At 35.2% G+C, this 16310-nt stretch overlaps 1 protein-coding gene across 1 annotated transcript; it reads right to left on the minus strand.

Annotated features, from left to right (window-relative positions):
- Positions 1–13286: 13286 nt before the first annotated feature.
- Positions 13287–15402, minus strand: LOC127084929 (putative cyclin-A3-1). Its single transcript, XM_051025458.1, has 8 exons — positions 15005–15402; positions 14682–14914; positions 14501–14576; positions 14329–14405; positions 14189–14222; positions 13948–14097; positions 13624–13758; positions 13287–13534 (listed from the first exon to the last, which is right to left on the minus strand). The coding sequence occupies exons 1-8, from the start codon at positions 15245–15247 to the stop codon at positions 13460–13462; spliced, it is 1023 nt and encodes a 340-aa protein (XP_050881415.1). The 5' UTR covers positions 15248–15402; the 3' UTR covers positions 13287–13459.
- Between the last annotated feature and the right edge of the window lie 908 nt (positions 15403–16310).

Below are 16310 nucleotides of genomic sequence, written 5' to 3' on the forward strand. Positions count from 1 at the left end.
GACAGATTCTTCTTTCAAGACCACCTCTTTGCCGATTCTGACAGGCATTGTTACTTCACTTCACTTCAGTGCAAATTTTTGGGCTTTTATTGTATTCAATCCCTTGATACCTCGAAAGCACGAAAGCCGCTGCTATCTTCTTTCCAGGTCTCCAGTTGATTGAATAGGGGCAGCTGTAATACCCCAAAATTTACCCTTCATTTTTCCTGGAAGCATACGCTTTACACCTCATGCATGCATTCATTTTTAGGTCATTTAGCATTTGCATTTCATCATGGAAATCGGAATCGGATCCAAGAAGCTTGAACATCATCCAGGACACTTTGTGGGCTCTATTTAGATGATCAGTCAACACAAGGGAAAGACTTGAGTTACTTCCAACAGGGGTCTATTCGCCAGTCAAAACGTTAATCTTGAAGGAACAAAGGTTTGTTCATGAGCTGTCATGCTCGCTAGGCGAAGCCCACGTGTTTTGAAAAAAAAAACGGAAAACGAAAAATAAAATGAAATAATAATAATAATAATAATAAATAAATAAATAAAAGAAAAAATCTTGGACTTGGACCTCTCTCATTTGAGCCCACAGGTCCACAAAAATCAGGTTATAAATTCAGAGTTTCAGTGAAACAAAAGGCCATTCTATTCCTATTACCCTGTCTGGGAAAAAGATAGTGAGAGAAGAACCCTGGGGAAAAAGATAGTGAGAGAAGAGCTAACAGAGTTCAGAGCAACCTCCAGGCAACTCTGAAAGGTTCATTCTGACTCACACACTTTCAGCTCAAGCAAACCCTAACATTGATTTGCAAATCCAGCCGTGCCATTTGATTTCAACCGATCTCTCCAATCAGGTTTGCCCTTATTCCCATTACCTTTGTGCTTTGAAGTTGAATACTCTGGATGTTTGAGGTATGATGGATAAATTTCATTAGGTTTTTGCCCACGGGTTCATAATTATGTATGAATGTATAAATAATGCCTTGAATGCTTAATCGTTTAATTTCTGAAGTGTATGCTACAGGGTTTGAGGTTTCTGAAACCATACTGTTATCCATGAAAAACCATACTGTTTTGCTCTAATCTGACTTACGTTTGTCATAACATGTTTTCTCCTAATCCTTATCTTGTTTCACTAACCCTTTTGTTGAGTTTTTGTGAAGGCTCACATGACTTTTGCAGGGATAGCTCGCTGGATATTCCACTTTGCTTGTGGGATACCATTTGGGAGATTTATTCTGATTGCCTTGTTGGCACATTTACTTTATACATGTTTGAAATTCTGGTGTAGTCAGAATTCAGATGTTCTACTCCAAGTCATGACATCTGATCTAACATTGTAATTAATACAACAAGATAGTTATTAATCACTGTACTGATATGCACACGTTCACAGATGTCACGACATCTCATTCTATGTCACCCTAGAATGTATGAACACCTGGTGCTGTGCATCAGGAAGAAGGATTCAACAGAAATCAATCCTAACACTCACTTCTGTTGTTTTCTTCCACAGTTATCAGCCTGATGTCTTACTGTTGATCAGCTGTTACATTGTTCCAGTGTGTTTGTATTTTACTTGAATTTCCTGAATTAAAGGTTGAACACGTTAATCTAATTGTCACTTATTAGATTGCTAACAACTAGGCTACTTGTTAGGTTCATTAATTGTAGGTTAGTAGTTGGTTTCCTGGTTTTTCTCTAAGCTGTTGAATCCCTGAAGAATAGCCTGAGAAAAATACTGACCCAGAAAAACCAATCATCCTACACTTTAGCTCCTGTTGTTGGGAATGAATGTCACAACATTCAGTTCGACATCCAGAACATAAGCTGATTCTGTTATGTTCCTGGAACTGTACTGTGCTAAGTTTGCAGTACTGTAAAAGACTAACTAGTCTCTACTTCAGTATCAACCTTCAGTATCAATTGTCAAAACATCCAGTTTGACAGTTTCACAATGATCCTTCAGCAAGGTCTGTTATCCTTGAAAAGAACAGACTTAAATAAATACTGAACTGAAATTAACCTGCTTATCATTCAGTATCTACTGTCCATGATGAATGTTACAACATTCTGATTGACATTCAAACAGAAGGCTATATGCCAGGTCTGTTATCATCTTGATAAGCTGACTGGAATACCTGCTGAGTTATGACAGTAATAAAAACACATGCAGAAGGAAAACAAACACAGGAAATTGTTAACCCAGTTCAGTCTAACATGACCTACATCTGGGGGCTACCAAGCCAGGAAGAAGATCCACTATTAGCAGTATTAATTCAGAGCTAAACTCACCCGTTTACAACTCTTCACTTAATCCCTACCCAATGCAATCTATACCTAGGAACTCCTAGATAGAAACCTCGAGTTTCCATTCCTATCACTACAAATACAATGTAATGTTAACACACCTTGAACTTGCTTCACAGCTTCATTCAAGAACAAAATCACTCTTGCCTACAGGCTTTGAGTTACAAACACTCTCAGGATTTACCACTGAGATACACATGGTAACCTTCCCACAGATTGGGAGGTTTACCTTACACACACCCCTAAAAATTCATTCTAAGAGGCTTACAAAAACTAGGTTACAATCAGCTATTTATAACCTAATCACCCAACTGGATTTGGGCCTTCAGAAATCGCAGCAGACTTGTTCTTTGCTGTTACAACTTCAGCAGAAAAATTCTGCTACAAACAAGGTCTTCAATCCTAGAATCTCTCCATATATATCTCCATATTTTGAGCCTATATATCTTCTGATTGAGTCTTCAAGACCTCCACATGGGAGTTAGGATATTCACCAGATATCCTTGCTGATCCCAGAATATATACTGAATTAATTAATTCAGTTTTCTACACATGTGCGATGTCACAGACCTGATGTCGTGACATCGTACATGACATGTTGGTCCAGATGTTGAATTTCTTCAACCCAACATATTAAAACAACAGAGATGATTAAATTATTTGTTTTCTAAAATTAATGCCAATCCTAAGGAATTAACAATCTCCCCCTTTGGCAAATTTTAGCTAAAACAAATAAACAATACACTGGACAAAACATCCCAATTTGGGAATGCTCTTCATCTCCGTCATTGGCTCCACCACCACAAACACCAAAGTTGGTGTACATGGGGAAGAAGAGGGACACGACTCAGTTGTACCAGAACCCTTCCCCTCAACCGGAGAGCTTCCAGAAGAATATGTAATGCTGAGTACATAGACAATGTAACTCAGATCACAAGGCACAACTGTCTTCTTAACTCAGATCACAAGACACAAGTGGTAACCCCAGTTGGTGGATTTTGTGCCTGATGCCAACTTCTGTTTGTTGTTGGCTTGCTTCTGGTACATTCTCAACCCCAGGACTATATTTCTCTCCCCCTTTTTAGCTAAACATTTGTAAAGGTACCCTTCACAAAACCAGATCCAGGCGCAGCTTGCCCAAACCTTAACATACCCCATGATTCTGAGAATGGAGTGTTTTTCTTGTGAGAGGAAGAGGGCTAGTGCATCCTTTAAATAGTCCAGCCCGTGCCTAGGAATTTCCGGTAGAAATAAATGCTTGGTCAAGATGCATTTATTTTTGCTGAGAAACAGTCAGAGAATCACCAACAAAATCTCAGATTATCTTTGAATACCTTTTATAGCTCTTGACTGTTTCTTTTCCAAAACAGCCGTTCCAGTGCATGGAGACTATTCCATATATGCAGTCAGACACGTTGCACGCGATGTCTTAACATTTCACGTGGCTTTTTCCTGCATTCTGCTAGTATTCAACATTTTCCAAGGTTCCTGTCATACCTCCAGTAGAGACTTGACATCTGGCACTGATACAGTCAAATTCCACACTTCATCAGATGGTTACTCCCCCTGTACCACACAGCTGTAGCCATCTGGCTTATTCTGATTTGTCAGAATTTGACACATCACCTTCATAATCCCTACTGACTTTTAGTTTCAGAAGGAATTAGCAGCATTGTCCAGGGCAATGTCATGACATCCGGTCAGACATTCTTCAGCTCACTCAGCCTTAACATACATCACAGTATCCTGATAACTGACAAGGTGTCATACCTAGTTATCTGAGTACACATAGACCACAAGCTTGATGATTACTTGCAGCTTCAAGGACAAAACTCCCCCTGTCATGGACGCCCTACTCTCCTCTTAAAACTTGGAGATCACACATGAGCATATCCAACACCCCAAAGTTGGACCTTCACATACTTCCTGATTCAAAGAGAATCCAGACCACTTGATGAATGGAAAACATAAGACGCATCTTCATGTCTTCAAGAGCACACCCTCTGTTCAACCCTCTTAGCTGAACACATGCACACTCTGTGTCAATCTCTCTTCTAACCAGAACAGAAGACCACTTCACAAGATGTTCTAACATCAGCTGGGACATCCTTCACAACGAGGAGCACCATCTGATAGTCTTCAGATATCACTGAGTCATCAGCTTGATTAAGAAGACCCCAGACCTAAATTGGGACATATACATTTTCATCCCATTACAAGAGATAATCTTCCATAGATGGCTCAGAACTCCTACCACAAGCTCCAAGGGATGAATAGAAAGCACCTCCTTTAGTCTTCAACTTACTACTTTTCTACTCAAGAGTAATTTGTCTCAGACTTTCCTCAAGAATAATCAGCTGCCATATGTTGATTATCTTGATTCTTCGAACTCACTTCTGAGGTAAACCAATTGCCACTGGTTGATTACCTCCTTCATGAATCCTCATATGAAAAGGTCAAATGCTGCTTTTTGACCTCCCCAAGTTTATCAGACTTCTCCCAAAGATATTCTGACCTTTCAAGTGAGACTAGAACTTCAAGTTTTTTTGAAGTATCCAATCTACAACCCTGTAGACCTTTCTATCTCAAGTTGATGTGCCACTTCACCAACTAAGAGTCTGATGTTGAACCAAATGTCACAACATTGTGTTTTGACATCTAGCTGTTGAATTCAGCTCCTTCTTCTGCCACTTGAAAGAACTTCCTCCCTTCACAGAACAAGAGTTCAATATTCTCATAGACTTGATTGTGGAACCAAGTTTGAGTAAACAACCTCCATCCTGCAGGTTTGCAGTTAAGTCATCCAAGCTCACACCTTGATGAATCCCTGCTTCTTCTCCAAAGACATCAAACACTTTGATGTATGAGTCTTCAGAAGGACCAGTTAGAAACTAATCCTCCAGCTCTACCAAGGATTCCACATCCTAAGGCAAGGCTGTTTCCATGATGTCAAGACTGCTGCCACTTGTTCTTGACTTCACAGTGTGCATAAGCTAATGCACTTCCTTACCTAGATCAGAAATAAACTGATCCAAGTAACCACCATCAAGACTATGATGTCTTCTTCTTCTTGTACATACCAAGGCTGAACATGTTTCTTGCCAGGAAACCTTTTCAGAGATCATATGCTTTTGCTGCCACCAAAGAGATAGATCATAAGCCAATGTACTATCCTTCCTGTGATTCTGCACAGGGTCTTGAAGAAGTGATGTTCCAACATCTTTGAGAACATCAGTTATCTTGAGCTCCAAGGATAATCAATTAAACACTTGTACTTGGCACAAGTAGACATTGATCTTAAATCCTTTCCCAATTATCCTTTCAGATACTTCCACCATAAGAATACTTTGAAGGTACTCTTCTTGTGTCAACATCTTCTGCTTGCAAGCACCTAGACAATTTTGAAAGTCTTCCCAGATTAAATTCACCCTTAGGAATGAGAGAGATGAATTCTTCCTTGCAAATGTGTCACACAACCACCAGAACCCATGTGACACAGGTCAATAGTCAACCAGACCCTAGGCTGACCAGACTTGAGGAGGTTAACCAAAACTCCCCCTCAACTTAACAATCATGGAAACTCCACACCAATAACTATGCATTGTATATAAATGTCTCAACCTGACATACACCATCCCCACCAGTGGCAACTAACTCTATGAGTTATACCTATACATACTCCAATCACACCAATCAGACTCCAGCTGACCATAAGTACTAGTGATACAAAACAGCACCAGTCAATGGTAAATATGCATTGCTAGAGCATACTACCTCAACTAACCTATGAATCTTCATATTCTCATTCCTCGAAAGAACTGCCACTTCTGAAATGTGGTGTTTGAATAACAAGATTCATGGTTCCAATCCTCTTAAATGGTATAACAATCAGGTTATCCCATTATTGACTACTAACATCCAGGGGACTTGTCTTCCAACACAACATAGTACTTCAGGGAACAGCTATCCAACCCTGATCAATCAACAGGAATATGCCAAACAGCAGGAGATTGCACAATGTCACATCTCAACCAGCTCAACTTCTAGAGATCAGACTTCTAAAGGTGACCTTCTTGAGCACACACACAGTTGACCCTACCCTTGTCAACTTAGCACACACAGATGTCTCCTCTTCCAGGTCAGGAGTAGGTTCCAAACAGAAGTATCCCTTTGTTTGATACCTAAAAACATCTGCTCTTCAACCAGTAGCTGCATACTTGTTGAACACCATGTTCTAACATTGTATAGAACATTAGTTCCATCTCCTTGGAACAAACCTTCCTTGAAGGTCTTCAAGGTCTTCATACACCCTACTCAAGTGAGTAAAAGAATCAGTGATTAGGTGATTCTTACCATCCTGAAGTGAGAACGTCATGATGAGTGGACTTGAGGAGACTCAAGTATCTTTGACATCTTCAGTAGATTATGATGAGATCTTGAATACAGCAGCCTTTCATCCACATGAGGAGAAACAACATCAGAGTTTGAGTTTTGCCAGGTATTATGCAGCAGAAATCATAATACACCTCAACCTATGAACACACACTTCACCAAATCAGCCTCCAAGACCATACCAAGTTTGAATGTGATTCAATACTGGCACAACTGTCCCGCACACAGGCCAATTGCCACCCTCCAGAGACAGGTACACACCATTCCTGTCATGAATAGTCCATCCACCTACTTCAAGGGACCATTCAGGGTAATCACAGAACCTTCCACAGGTTCCAGCATCAGTACTAACATAACTCCTTGCAAGATACCAGAAAGTATCACCCATGGATCTCATCCAGAAACAGAACAGGATGCCTGCTCTGATACCAATTGAAATTCTGGTGTAGTCAGAATTCAGATGTTCTACTCCAAGTCATGACATCTGATCTAACATTGTAATTAATACAACAAGATAGTTATTAATCACTGTACTGATATGCACACGTTCACAGATGTCACGACATCTCATTCTATGTCACCCTAGAATGTATGAACACCTGGTGCTGTGCATCAGGAAGAAGGATTCAACAGAAATCAATCCTAACACTCACTTCTGTTGTTTTCTTCCACAGTTATCAGCCTGATGTCTTACTGTTGATCAGCTGTTACATTGTTCCAGTGTGTTTGTATTTTACTTGAATTTCCTGAATTAAAGGTTGAACACGTTAATCTAATTGTCACTTATTAGATTGCTAACAACTAGGCTACTTGTTAGGTTCATTAATTGTAGGTTAGTAGTTGGTTTCCTGGTTTTTCTCTAAGCTGTTGAATCCCTGAAGAATAGCCTGAGAAAAATACTGACCCAGAAAAACCAATCATCCTACACTTTAGCTCCTGCTGTTGGGAATGAATGTCACAACATTCAGTTCGACATCCAGAACATAAGCTGATTCTGTTATGTTCCTGGAACTGTACTGTGCTAAGTTTGCAGTACTGTAAAAGACTAACTAGTCTCTACTTCAGTATCAACCTTCAGTATCAACTGTCAAAACATCCAGTTTGACAGTTTCACAATGATCATTCAGCCAGGTCTGTTATCCTTGAAAAGAACAGACTTAAATAAATACTGAACTGAAATTAACCTGCTTATCATTCAGTATCTACTGTCCATGATGAATGTTACAACATTCTGATTGACATTCAAACAGAAGGCTATATGCCAGGTCTGTTATCATCTTGATAAGCTGACTAGAATACCTGCTGAGTTATGACAGTAATAAAAACACATGCAGAAGGAAAACAAACACAGGAAATTGTTAACCCAGTTCAGTCCAACATGACCTACATCTGGGGGCTACCAAGCCAGGAAGAAGATCCACTATTAGCAGTATTAATTCAGAGCTAAACTCACCCGTTTACAACTCTTCACTTAATCCCTACCCAATGCAATCTATACCTAGGAACTCCTAGATAGAAACCTCGAGTTTCCATTCCTATCACTACAAATACAATGTAATGTTAACACACCTTGAACTTGCTTCACAGCTTCATTCAAGAACAAAATCACTCTTGCCTACAGGCTTTGAGTTACAAACACTCTCAGGATTTACCACTGAGATACACATGGTAACCTTCCCACAGATTGGGAGGCTTACCTTACACACACCCCTAAAAATTCATTCTAAGAGACTTACAAAAACTAGGTTACAATCAGTTATTTATAACCTAATCACCCAACTGGATTTGGGCCTTCAGAAATCGCAGCAGACTTGTTCTTTGCTGTTACAACTTCAGCAGAAAAATTCTGCTACAAACAAGGTCTTCAATCCTAGAATCTCTCCATATATATCTCCATATTTTGAGCCTATATATCTTCTGATTGAGTCTTCAAGACCTCCACATGGGAGTTAGGATATTCACCAGATATCCTTGCTGATCCCAGAATATATACTGAATTAATTAATTCAGTTTTCTACACATGTGCGATGTCACAGACCTGATGTCGTGACATCGTACATGACATGTTGGTCCAGATGTTGAATTTCTTCAACCCAACATATTAAAACAACAGAGATGATTACATTATTTGTTTTCTAAAATTAATGCCAATCCTAAGGAATTAACAATGTTTGTTTTGTATGTGTTCGTATCCCCGCAGGTAGCGCGGTTCCTTCGTCAAGGACTGCCTTTTTGCATGAGCATCCCAAACCCTAACCCTTCATTGATTTTTCTTCTCCTAAACACACGTTTACTCCTTCTACTACAGGTGAGTAAGTCTCCAAAGGTCGAGCATCCGGTAGATTGCGTAGTAACGTCGTCCGCCCCCAAAACATAATCCTTAACCCCGTAGTTAGCCGAACTACGACTTGCTCTGATTCTCATTCCATATGAGATACGTAGGCATAAGACGCGATATCTTAGCGAGCACACATCCCCCCAACCCATAGGTCAGCCGAGCTACGAAGACTCTGATTCTCATATTCATATGTGATACGTATGCAGTGGATGCGACACCCGCGCGAGTCATTTTCATTTAACCCCTTTTTTAGTAAACAACACAAGATAAACTCACACCCTTTAGACGAGAACTACAAAAGTGGATCTCGTAGAGTACTACGGATGCGTAGGAGTGCTAATACCTTCCCTTTGCATAACCGACTCCCGAACCCAAGATTTGGTTGCGTGACCTTGTCTTTTCCTTTCCTCTTTTCAAGTTTACTTCGAGCGTTTCCTTTCCCTCATTTGGGATAAATAACGCACGGTGGCGACTCTTCTATCATTTTCTTTCGCCCATTGTTTTTTAGCACACTGTATTTTTCAGGTTGCCACACAAAGTAACGTTCTGGAAGCTCTGGCCGAGAGGGCAAGTTTGCTACACATTTAAACTACTCCAAGGAATAATTTCATGTCAATACACTTGAAATTCTAAGAATTGAGTACAAGAAAAGAAATACTTAAAAGTTTGAAAGAATCACCTTTTTCTTCTTGTATTTGTCACAAAACACTAAAATTGTGAATGAAATTAGGCATTAATACAAAAGGTGGTGGATTGGATTACCTCCATCATGCGAAGATAAAGAGAGATATCAGATACATAAGGCTCGTCAATCTGTTGATTGTCACGTTTCACATTACTTTTGTTACCAATTGGCTCATCTAAATTGGAATTCTGTATAGGCTGATAACCAGGAAGAACACTAAGATCTGGAAATTCTTCCAAAACAACCCTATGCCTTTTGTGAACAAGAATAGAAGGTGATTGATTGGTGTTTGTTCTCTTCTTTGAGCCATCACTCTCCATCTCTCTCTCTGGGTATATTTCACTATAACACAATCAGAAAGAGATAAAAATTAGGATTTTTTGTTATGATTGTGATTTGATTGAGGTTTCTGTTATATACGTAGTAGTTTTACTTATAATATTATTTTAGATTCGAAATCTGGCGAAGTTTGGGATTTTGAATGCTACTCACATATTTTCTCCTTTAGTTTATTAAAAATAATTAAACCCCCAAGTACTAAAAAAAATTGGCTTGCCTATATCCGCGAGCCTAATTCAAATATTTTATTGTTTTTTTTCTTTTTAAATATGGATATGTTTGCTTCGCTGATTCAAAATTTTCATTTTGTTTTAATTTTTTATGAAAACTTGATATTCTTTAGATTTTAATTTATAAAACATATATTTTTGGAAGAAAACGAAAATAGAAAATATTATATTTTTCCTAAAAATAAATAAAATATTTTTTCTGAAAATAAAATAAATAGCTGATAATTAAAAAAAACTAAAATAGGAAAAAATATTTTTCCTAATAATAGAAAAAATATTTTCCCCTTAAAATAAATTAAAAAATAAAGAAAATAAAAAATAATAATTTTTTAAAATAAAAAAATATCCAAAAAAAAAATTCTAAAATATTTAATTTCTGAAAATAAAATAAAGATATTTTAAAACTTTTATATATATATATATATATATATATATATATATATATATATATATATATATATATATATATATATATATATATATATATATATATATAGAGAGAGAGAGAGAGAGAGAGAGAGAGAGAGAGAGAGAGAGAGAGAGAGAGAGAGAGAGAGAGAGAGAGAGAGAGAGAGAGAGAGAGAGAGAGAGAGAGAGAGAGAGAGAGAGAGAGAGAGAGAGAGAGAGAGAGAGAGAGAGAGAGAGAGAGAGAGAGAGAGAGAGAGAGAGAGAGAGAGAGAGAGAGAGAGAGAGAGAGAGAGAGTTATGGATTGCTCATTTCACTAAATCCTATAGTAAACATATAACTTTCAAAATTTGTTAAGAAAATAATTATATGAACAATTATGTTATATTTCAAGAAAAACTTACATTGATTAGTGATTTTGAAGCATCCTGCAACTCATCATTCATCTCACCATGTTTTATGGTTAAAATCTCTCAAATATTTTAAGTTTTTTATTCAACACTTCCTTTTCTACTAATTTATTCTTGAAACCATAAAATTTGATACTTCAAAAAATGAACAAGTATGGAAGAAATATGAACGAAAACTAGAAGTATTGGAGATATTTTAACGATAAAACAACATGAGATGAATGATGAGTTATAGAATGCTAGAAAATCATTAATCAATATAAGATAAGTTTTAGATACAACATAATTTTGCATATGATTATTTTCAAAATCAATTTACTAGGTTATATGTTCAAAGAGGGGTTAGTGAAATAAACAATCGACATTAGATATATTAAACTCAACTCGACGGAATAAAATGAGAGTTGCACAAAGAATCACAAGAAACATAAACTCAATATCAATATTAATCTAAAACTCAAACTCAATAACAACAACTAAACTACAACATATAGGTTTTCATAACTTTGGGTAGTAGAACAACTAAACAACAACAACAATAACATTAATAACTCAAAAACAACAACTTACATTAAACAACAACTCAAAAAAAATCTCTTAGCAAAACATTATTAACATCATCAATAAACCTATAGAATAAATCGGTTTATACAACAACAACAAGATCAAACCTCTAGGATTTAGGGTCTCAACAACAACAACAACATCATCAACAACAACAACAATGCCAATAAACCTATAACATAAATTTTCTTAAACAACAACAACAATATTAAATATTTAGGGTTTAGGGTCTCAATAACAGGTTTATGATATGTGTTTATGGCTCTCATTGTTTAGGACTCTTCGTTAGGATTCTTTTTATGTTGTTTAGACAAATGAAACCGAATGCTATAAGTTAAAACTATATATATATATATATATATATATATATATATATATATATATATATATATATATATATATATATATATATATATATATAATATATATATATATATATATATATATATATATATATATATATATATATATATCAGAAAAACATATTCATCTTGGTTGGAAAGAAAGCCGAGGTGAAAAGTAACATAAGAAGGCGCCACTTTTAATGAGATAAAAACATAAATTGAGGCGGATGGGATTTGAAGGATATACACTGAATAGATTTACCCCTCAGTTTTCAAAATAATCGACATAATATTTTGTATATTATATATTTTAAAAAAACATGGTGCGTCTAGGAATTATACCTTGGTTTTTCAATACGTGAGGTGAAATCGTCATCATAAAATGTATTATCTATAGTAGTGCAAAAAAAAATGTTAAAGGTGGAAATAGTAATGACAAATACTTTTCAAATGCAGAGCCATGGACAGTAGTTAAAAAAACAAGGAAACCCTGTAGAGGTAGACCGAAAAGTGAACAGAAGTGGTGCATTGGCAATGACGATATCAGTTAATGCAATACAAGAACAAAAAATACAAGATGTAAGTTTATGGCACTTAATGAAGAGGACAATGATGGAGGCATTGATGATAATAATCATGCTAATGCTACTGATGGGAACAATAATGATGGCATTGATGAGAATAATCGAACCATTGATTATAATAACATGCATGAATCTACATGTAAAGATACTGGTAATAAAGAAAGTCAGAAGAAATTTAAAGAATAAGTGGGAGTTCAATAGATGACAAAGGATTCTGAAGCAGATAAGAAAAGAAAAAAAAATAAAGAATTACAGCTAGCCTTGTAATTTGTTCACGTGGCATTATAAAAGAAAAGAATAAAGGGACAACACATAGAAAAACTAATAATAATGGCATTATAAAAGAAAATAATAAAGGGAACACTTGAAAAAATTAAGAATAATCTGAACATATGGATGGAAGACAAAAAGTAGGAGATCTTATTAGTGGACTTAAGGGTGTTGAAACCATGATTTTTATGAAGAGCGCCCTCAAAACATGTATATCACATATCTAAAGGATATTAGAGGAAATACTATTAGGAGGATTCTTTCTTTGTAGTTTTTCTTGTTGTTGGGCTTAAACCCTCAACCAAAAAAAAATAGAGATGGTATACTTCAATAATGTATGAAAGGTGACAACATAAAAGGTACACATTATTGAATCAAGATAGAGATGGACATTTCATCTATAAAGGAAGAGTCTTTTGTATTCTTCATTGCAAAAATTAGAATTATGTAGTATCATATAAGTCACTTATTTTGTTTACACTTCTGCAATTTTAACGACCATATAAAACATAACAAATTAAACAGCAGTATAATTTTATTCACCAACAATAACCAATATAGTACTCAGCAAGTGATCGAACATATGAATTAGTTTATTCGCCATGAACTTCTTCAAAGTAACGTTCTGGCAGCTCTGGCCGGGAGGGCAAGTTTGCTACACATTTAAACTGTTCCAAAGAATGATTTCATATCAATACACTTGAAATACTAGTAATTCACTACAACAAAAGAAATACTTAAAAGTTGAAAAAATCACCTTTTTCTTCTTGTATTTGTCACGAATAGCTTTCAAGGATGATGCCCTTTTTGACAAATATAAATCATGTAGAATGATAACACAATCTTCCAAATCATCAGATCCATATACCAATGAGTCATAGAGGGACAAAGTCTACAATATATTCAAAATATTACCCTTTTAGAGGATCAAATAGATTATAGTCCATAACATCAAATATTTACCCAAGATTGTAATCTAGCCCGGATAATAAATTTGGCAAGAAAATATTAAGTACATTGAAATACTACCCTTTTAGAGAATCAAATAGATTATTAGATTTCATTAATATCGAATATTTACCCAAGGATGCACTCTAGGCTTGATAATAAATTTGGCAAGAAATATAACAGAGGCAGCCACAGTGGAAGGCTTAAATTGTATACACTCATAGTCAAGCAGGCTTAAATCGGCAAGATAGTTGCACAAATTTTCAAACTGCGAATTAGAAGTCTGCAACTCAAACAAAAAACAAACAATAAATAGTATCACTTTGAAAGCATTTGACATTATCAACCAGTAATAAAACAACATTTTGAATTACCTTTCGATTCTCAGAAGCAATGGCGATAAACCTCCTGAAGTGAAATAAATGAAAATGAAAATAATATAATAAGTACAAGTAACCTCCCTCCAGCAAATTTTAGATATTCACATTTAAGATATGAAAAAAAAAATCATTACCTTAAAAAGGTGACGACATTAGGGTTTCCCATTTCATAATTCAGGGTCTTGAGTATCTGAGCTTCCATCTCTAAAACCTAGATTAACAGCAATAAATATGAGACACAAAGCAACAAAGAAAAAAACTATATAATATGTGATACACTAATAGAGAAATGAGTATGATATTTGCCTCATGCAGTGAATAGGTGTTATTAGTACTTTGGCAGAAATCCGCTGCTTTTGGTGGAGTGGTTTCTTCATACTTTCTGCATATTTAAAAGTGATGAAATTTTAATGCTTAAGCAAACCAACATAACATTTGTAATAATTGAAAAATAAAAATAAAAATAAAGAAGTTGTTGGGATCTTACGATGCAATGAGCATAGCGGAAACACCGAGCAACTGAAGCTCGGATCTATTGAGAGAATGGATAGATAGGAATCTGTCAATGTAGGAAACAGCTAGATGAAGTGTTTCTGAGAGAAGCTTGTATTCATCTGCAACCTCAACTAACCAATCAACCAATGTTGCCCTCATGTTCGTAGTAATGTGTTTCTGAACGTTTTCCACGTAATCAACCGCTGGTTTTCGATTTTCCTCGATCTGAGAAACAAGTGAGAAGGCATTAATTTAAAAACACTAAAATTGTGGATGAAATTAGGCATTACTACAAAAGGTGGTGGATTGGATTACCTCCATCATGCGAAGATAAAGAGAGATATCAGATACATAAGGCTCGTCAATCTGTTGATTGTCACGTTTCACATTACTTTTGTTACCAATTGGCTCATCCAAATTGGAATTCTGTATAGGCTGATAACCAGGAGGAACACTGAGATCTGGAAATTCTTCTAAAACAACCCTCTGCCTTTTGTGAACAAGAACAGGAGGTGATTGATTGGTGTTTGTACTCATCTTTGAGCCATCACTCTCCATCTCTCTCTCTGGGTATATTTCACTATAACACAATCAGAAAGAGATGAAAATTAGGCTTTTTGGTTATGATTGTGATTTGATTGAGGCTTCTGTTATATAAGTAGTAGTTTTACTGATAATATTATTTTAGATTCGAAATCTGGCGGAGTTTGGGATTTTGAATGCTACTCACATATTTTCTCCTTTAGTTTATTAAAAATAATTAAACCCCCAAACACTCAAAACTTTTGGCTTGCCTATATCCGTGGGCCTAATTCAAATATTTTATTGTTTTTTTTCTTTTTAAATATGGATATGTTTGCTTTGCTGATTCAAAGTTTTCATTTTGTTTGAATTTTTTATGAATACTTTATGTTCTTTAGATTTTAATTTATAAAATATATATTTCTAGAAGAAAACGAAAATAGAAAATATTACATTTTTCTAAAAATAAATAAAATACTTTTTCTGAAAATTAAATAAATAGCTGATAATTAAAAAAAAACAAAAATAGGAAAAAAATATTTTTCCTAAAATAGAAAAATATATTTTCCCCTTAAAATAAATTAAAAAATTATAAAAATAAAAATAATAATTTTTTAACATAAAAAAAAATATCCGAAAATAAAAAAAATCTAAAATTTTTAATTTTTGAAAATAGAATAAATATTTTTTAAAAAATTTATTTTATAGTGTGTATGTTTTAGGAATTGGAATTTCATTCTCGAGAATGTGACATTAGAAATGTTGCAATTTATGTTTATTTCAAATTTTTTTAAAATATTCCTAAATATTTTTTTCTCAGAATATTGTTGTACATAATTTTTTTTTCTAATTATTCTCATGGTTAAAGGATGAGAATCCAATATTCTCATAAGAATAATGTTTAACTAAATATAACTTTTTCCATTTATTTTTATTTTTTATTTTTTATAATTTTAAATTAAATAAATATTGTAAATATTTTTGGGAGATTTACTTTATGACTAAGGCGATAACCTAAATTCCTCTGATAACCACAGAAGACCTTTTTTCCCGAAAATTTGCCCTGTCAATCATCCACAATGGAATACCTTATTTTCCC

This window comes from Lathyrus oleraceus, chromosome 5 (assembly GCF_024323335.1).
Source record: "Lathyrus oleraceus cultivar Zhongwan6 chromosome 5, CAAS_Psat_ZW6_1.0, whole genome shotgun sequence".
Taxonomy (NCBI): domain Eukaryota; kingdom Viridiplantae; phylum Streptophyta; class Magnoliopsida; order Fabales; family Fabaceae; genus Lathyrus; species Lathyrus oleraceus.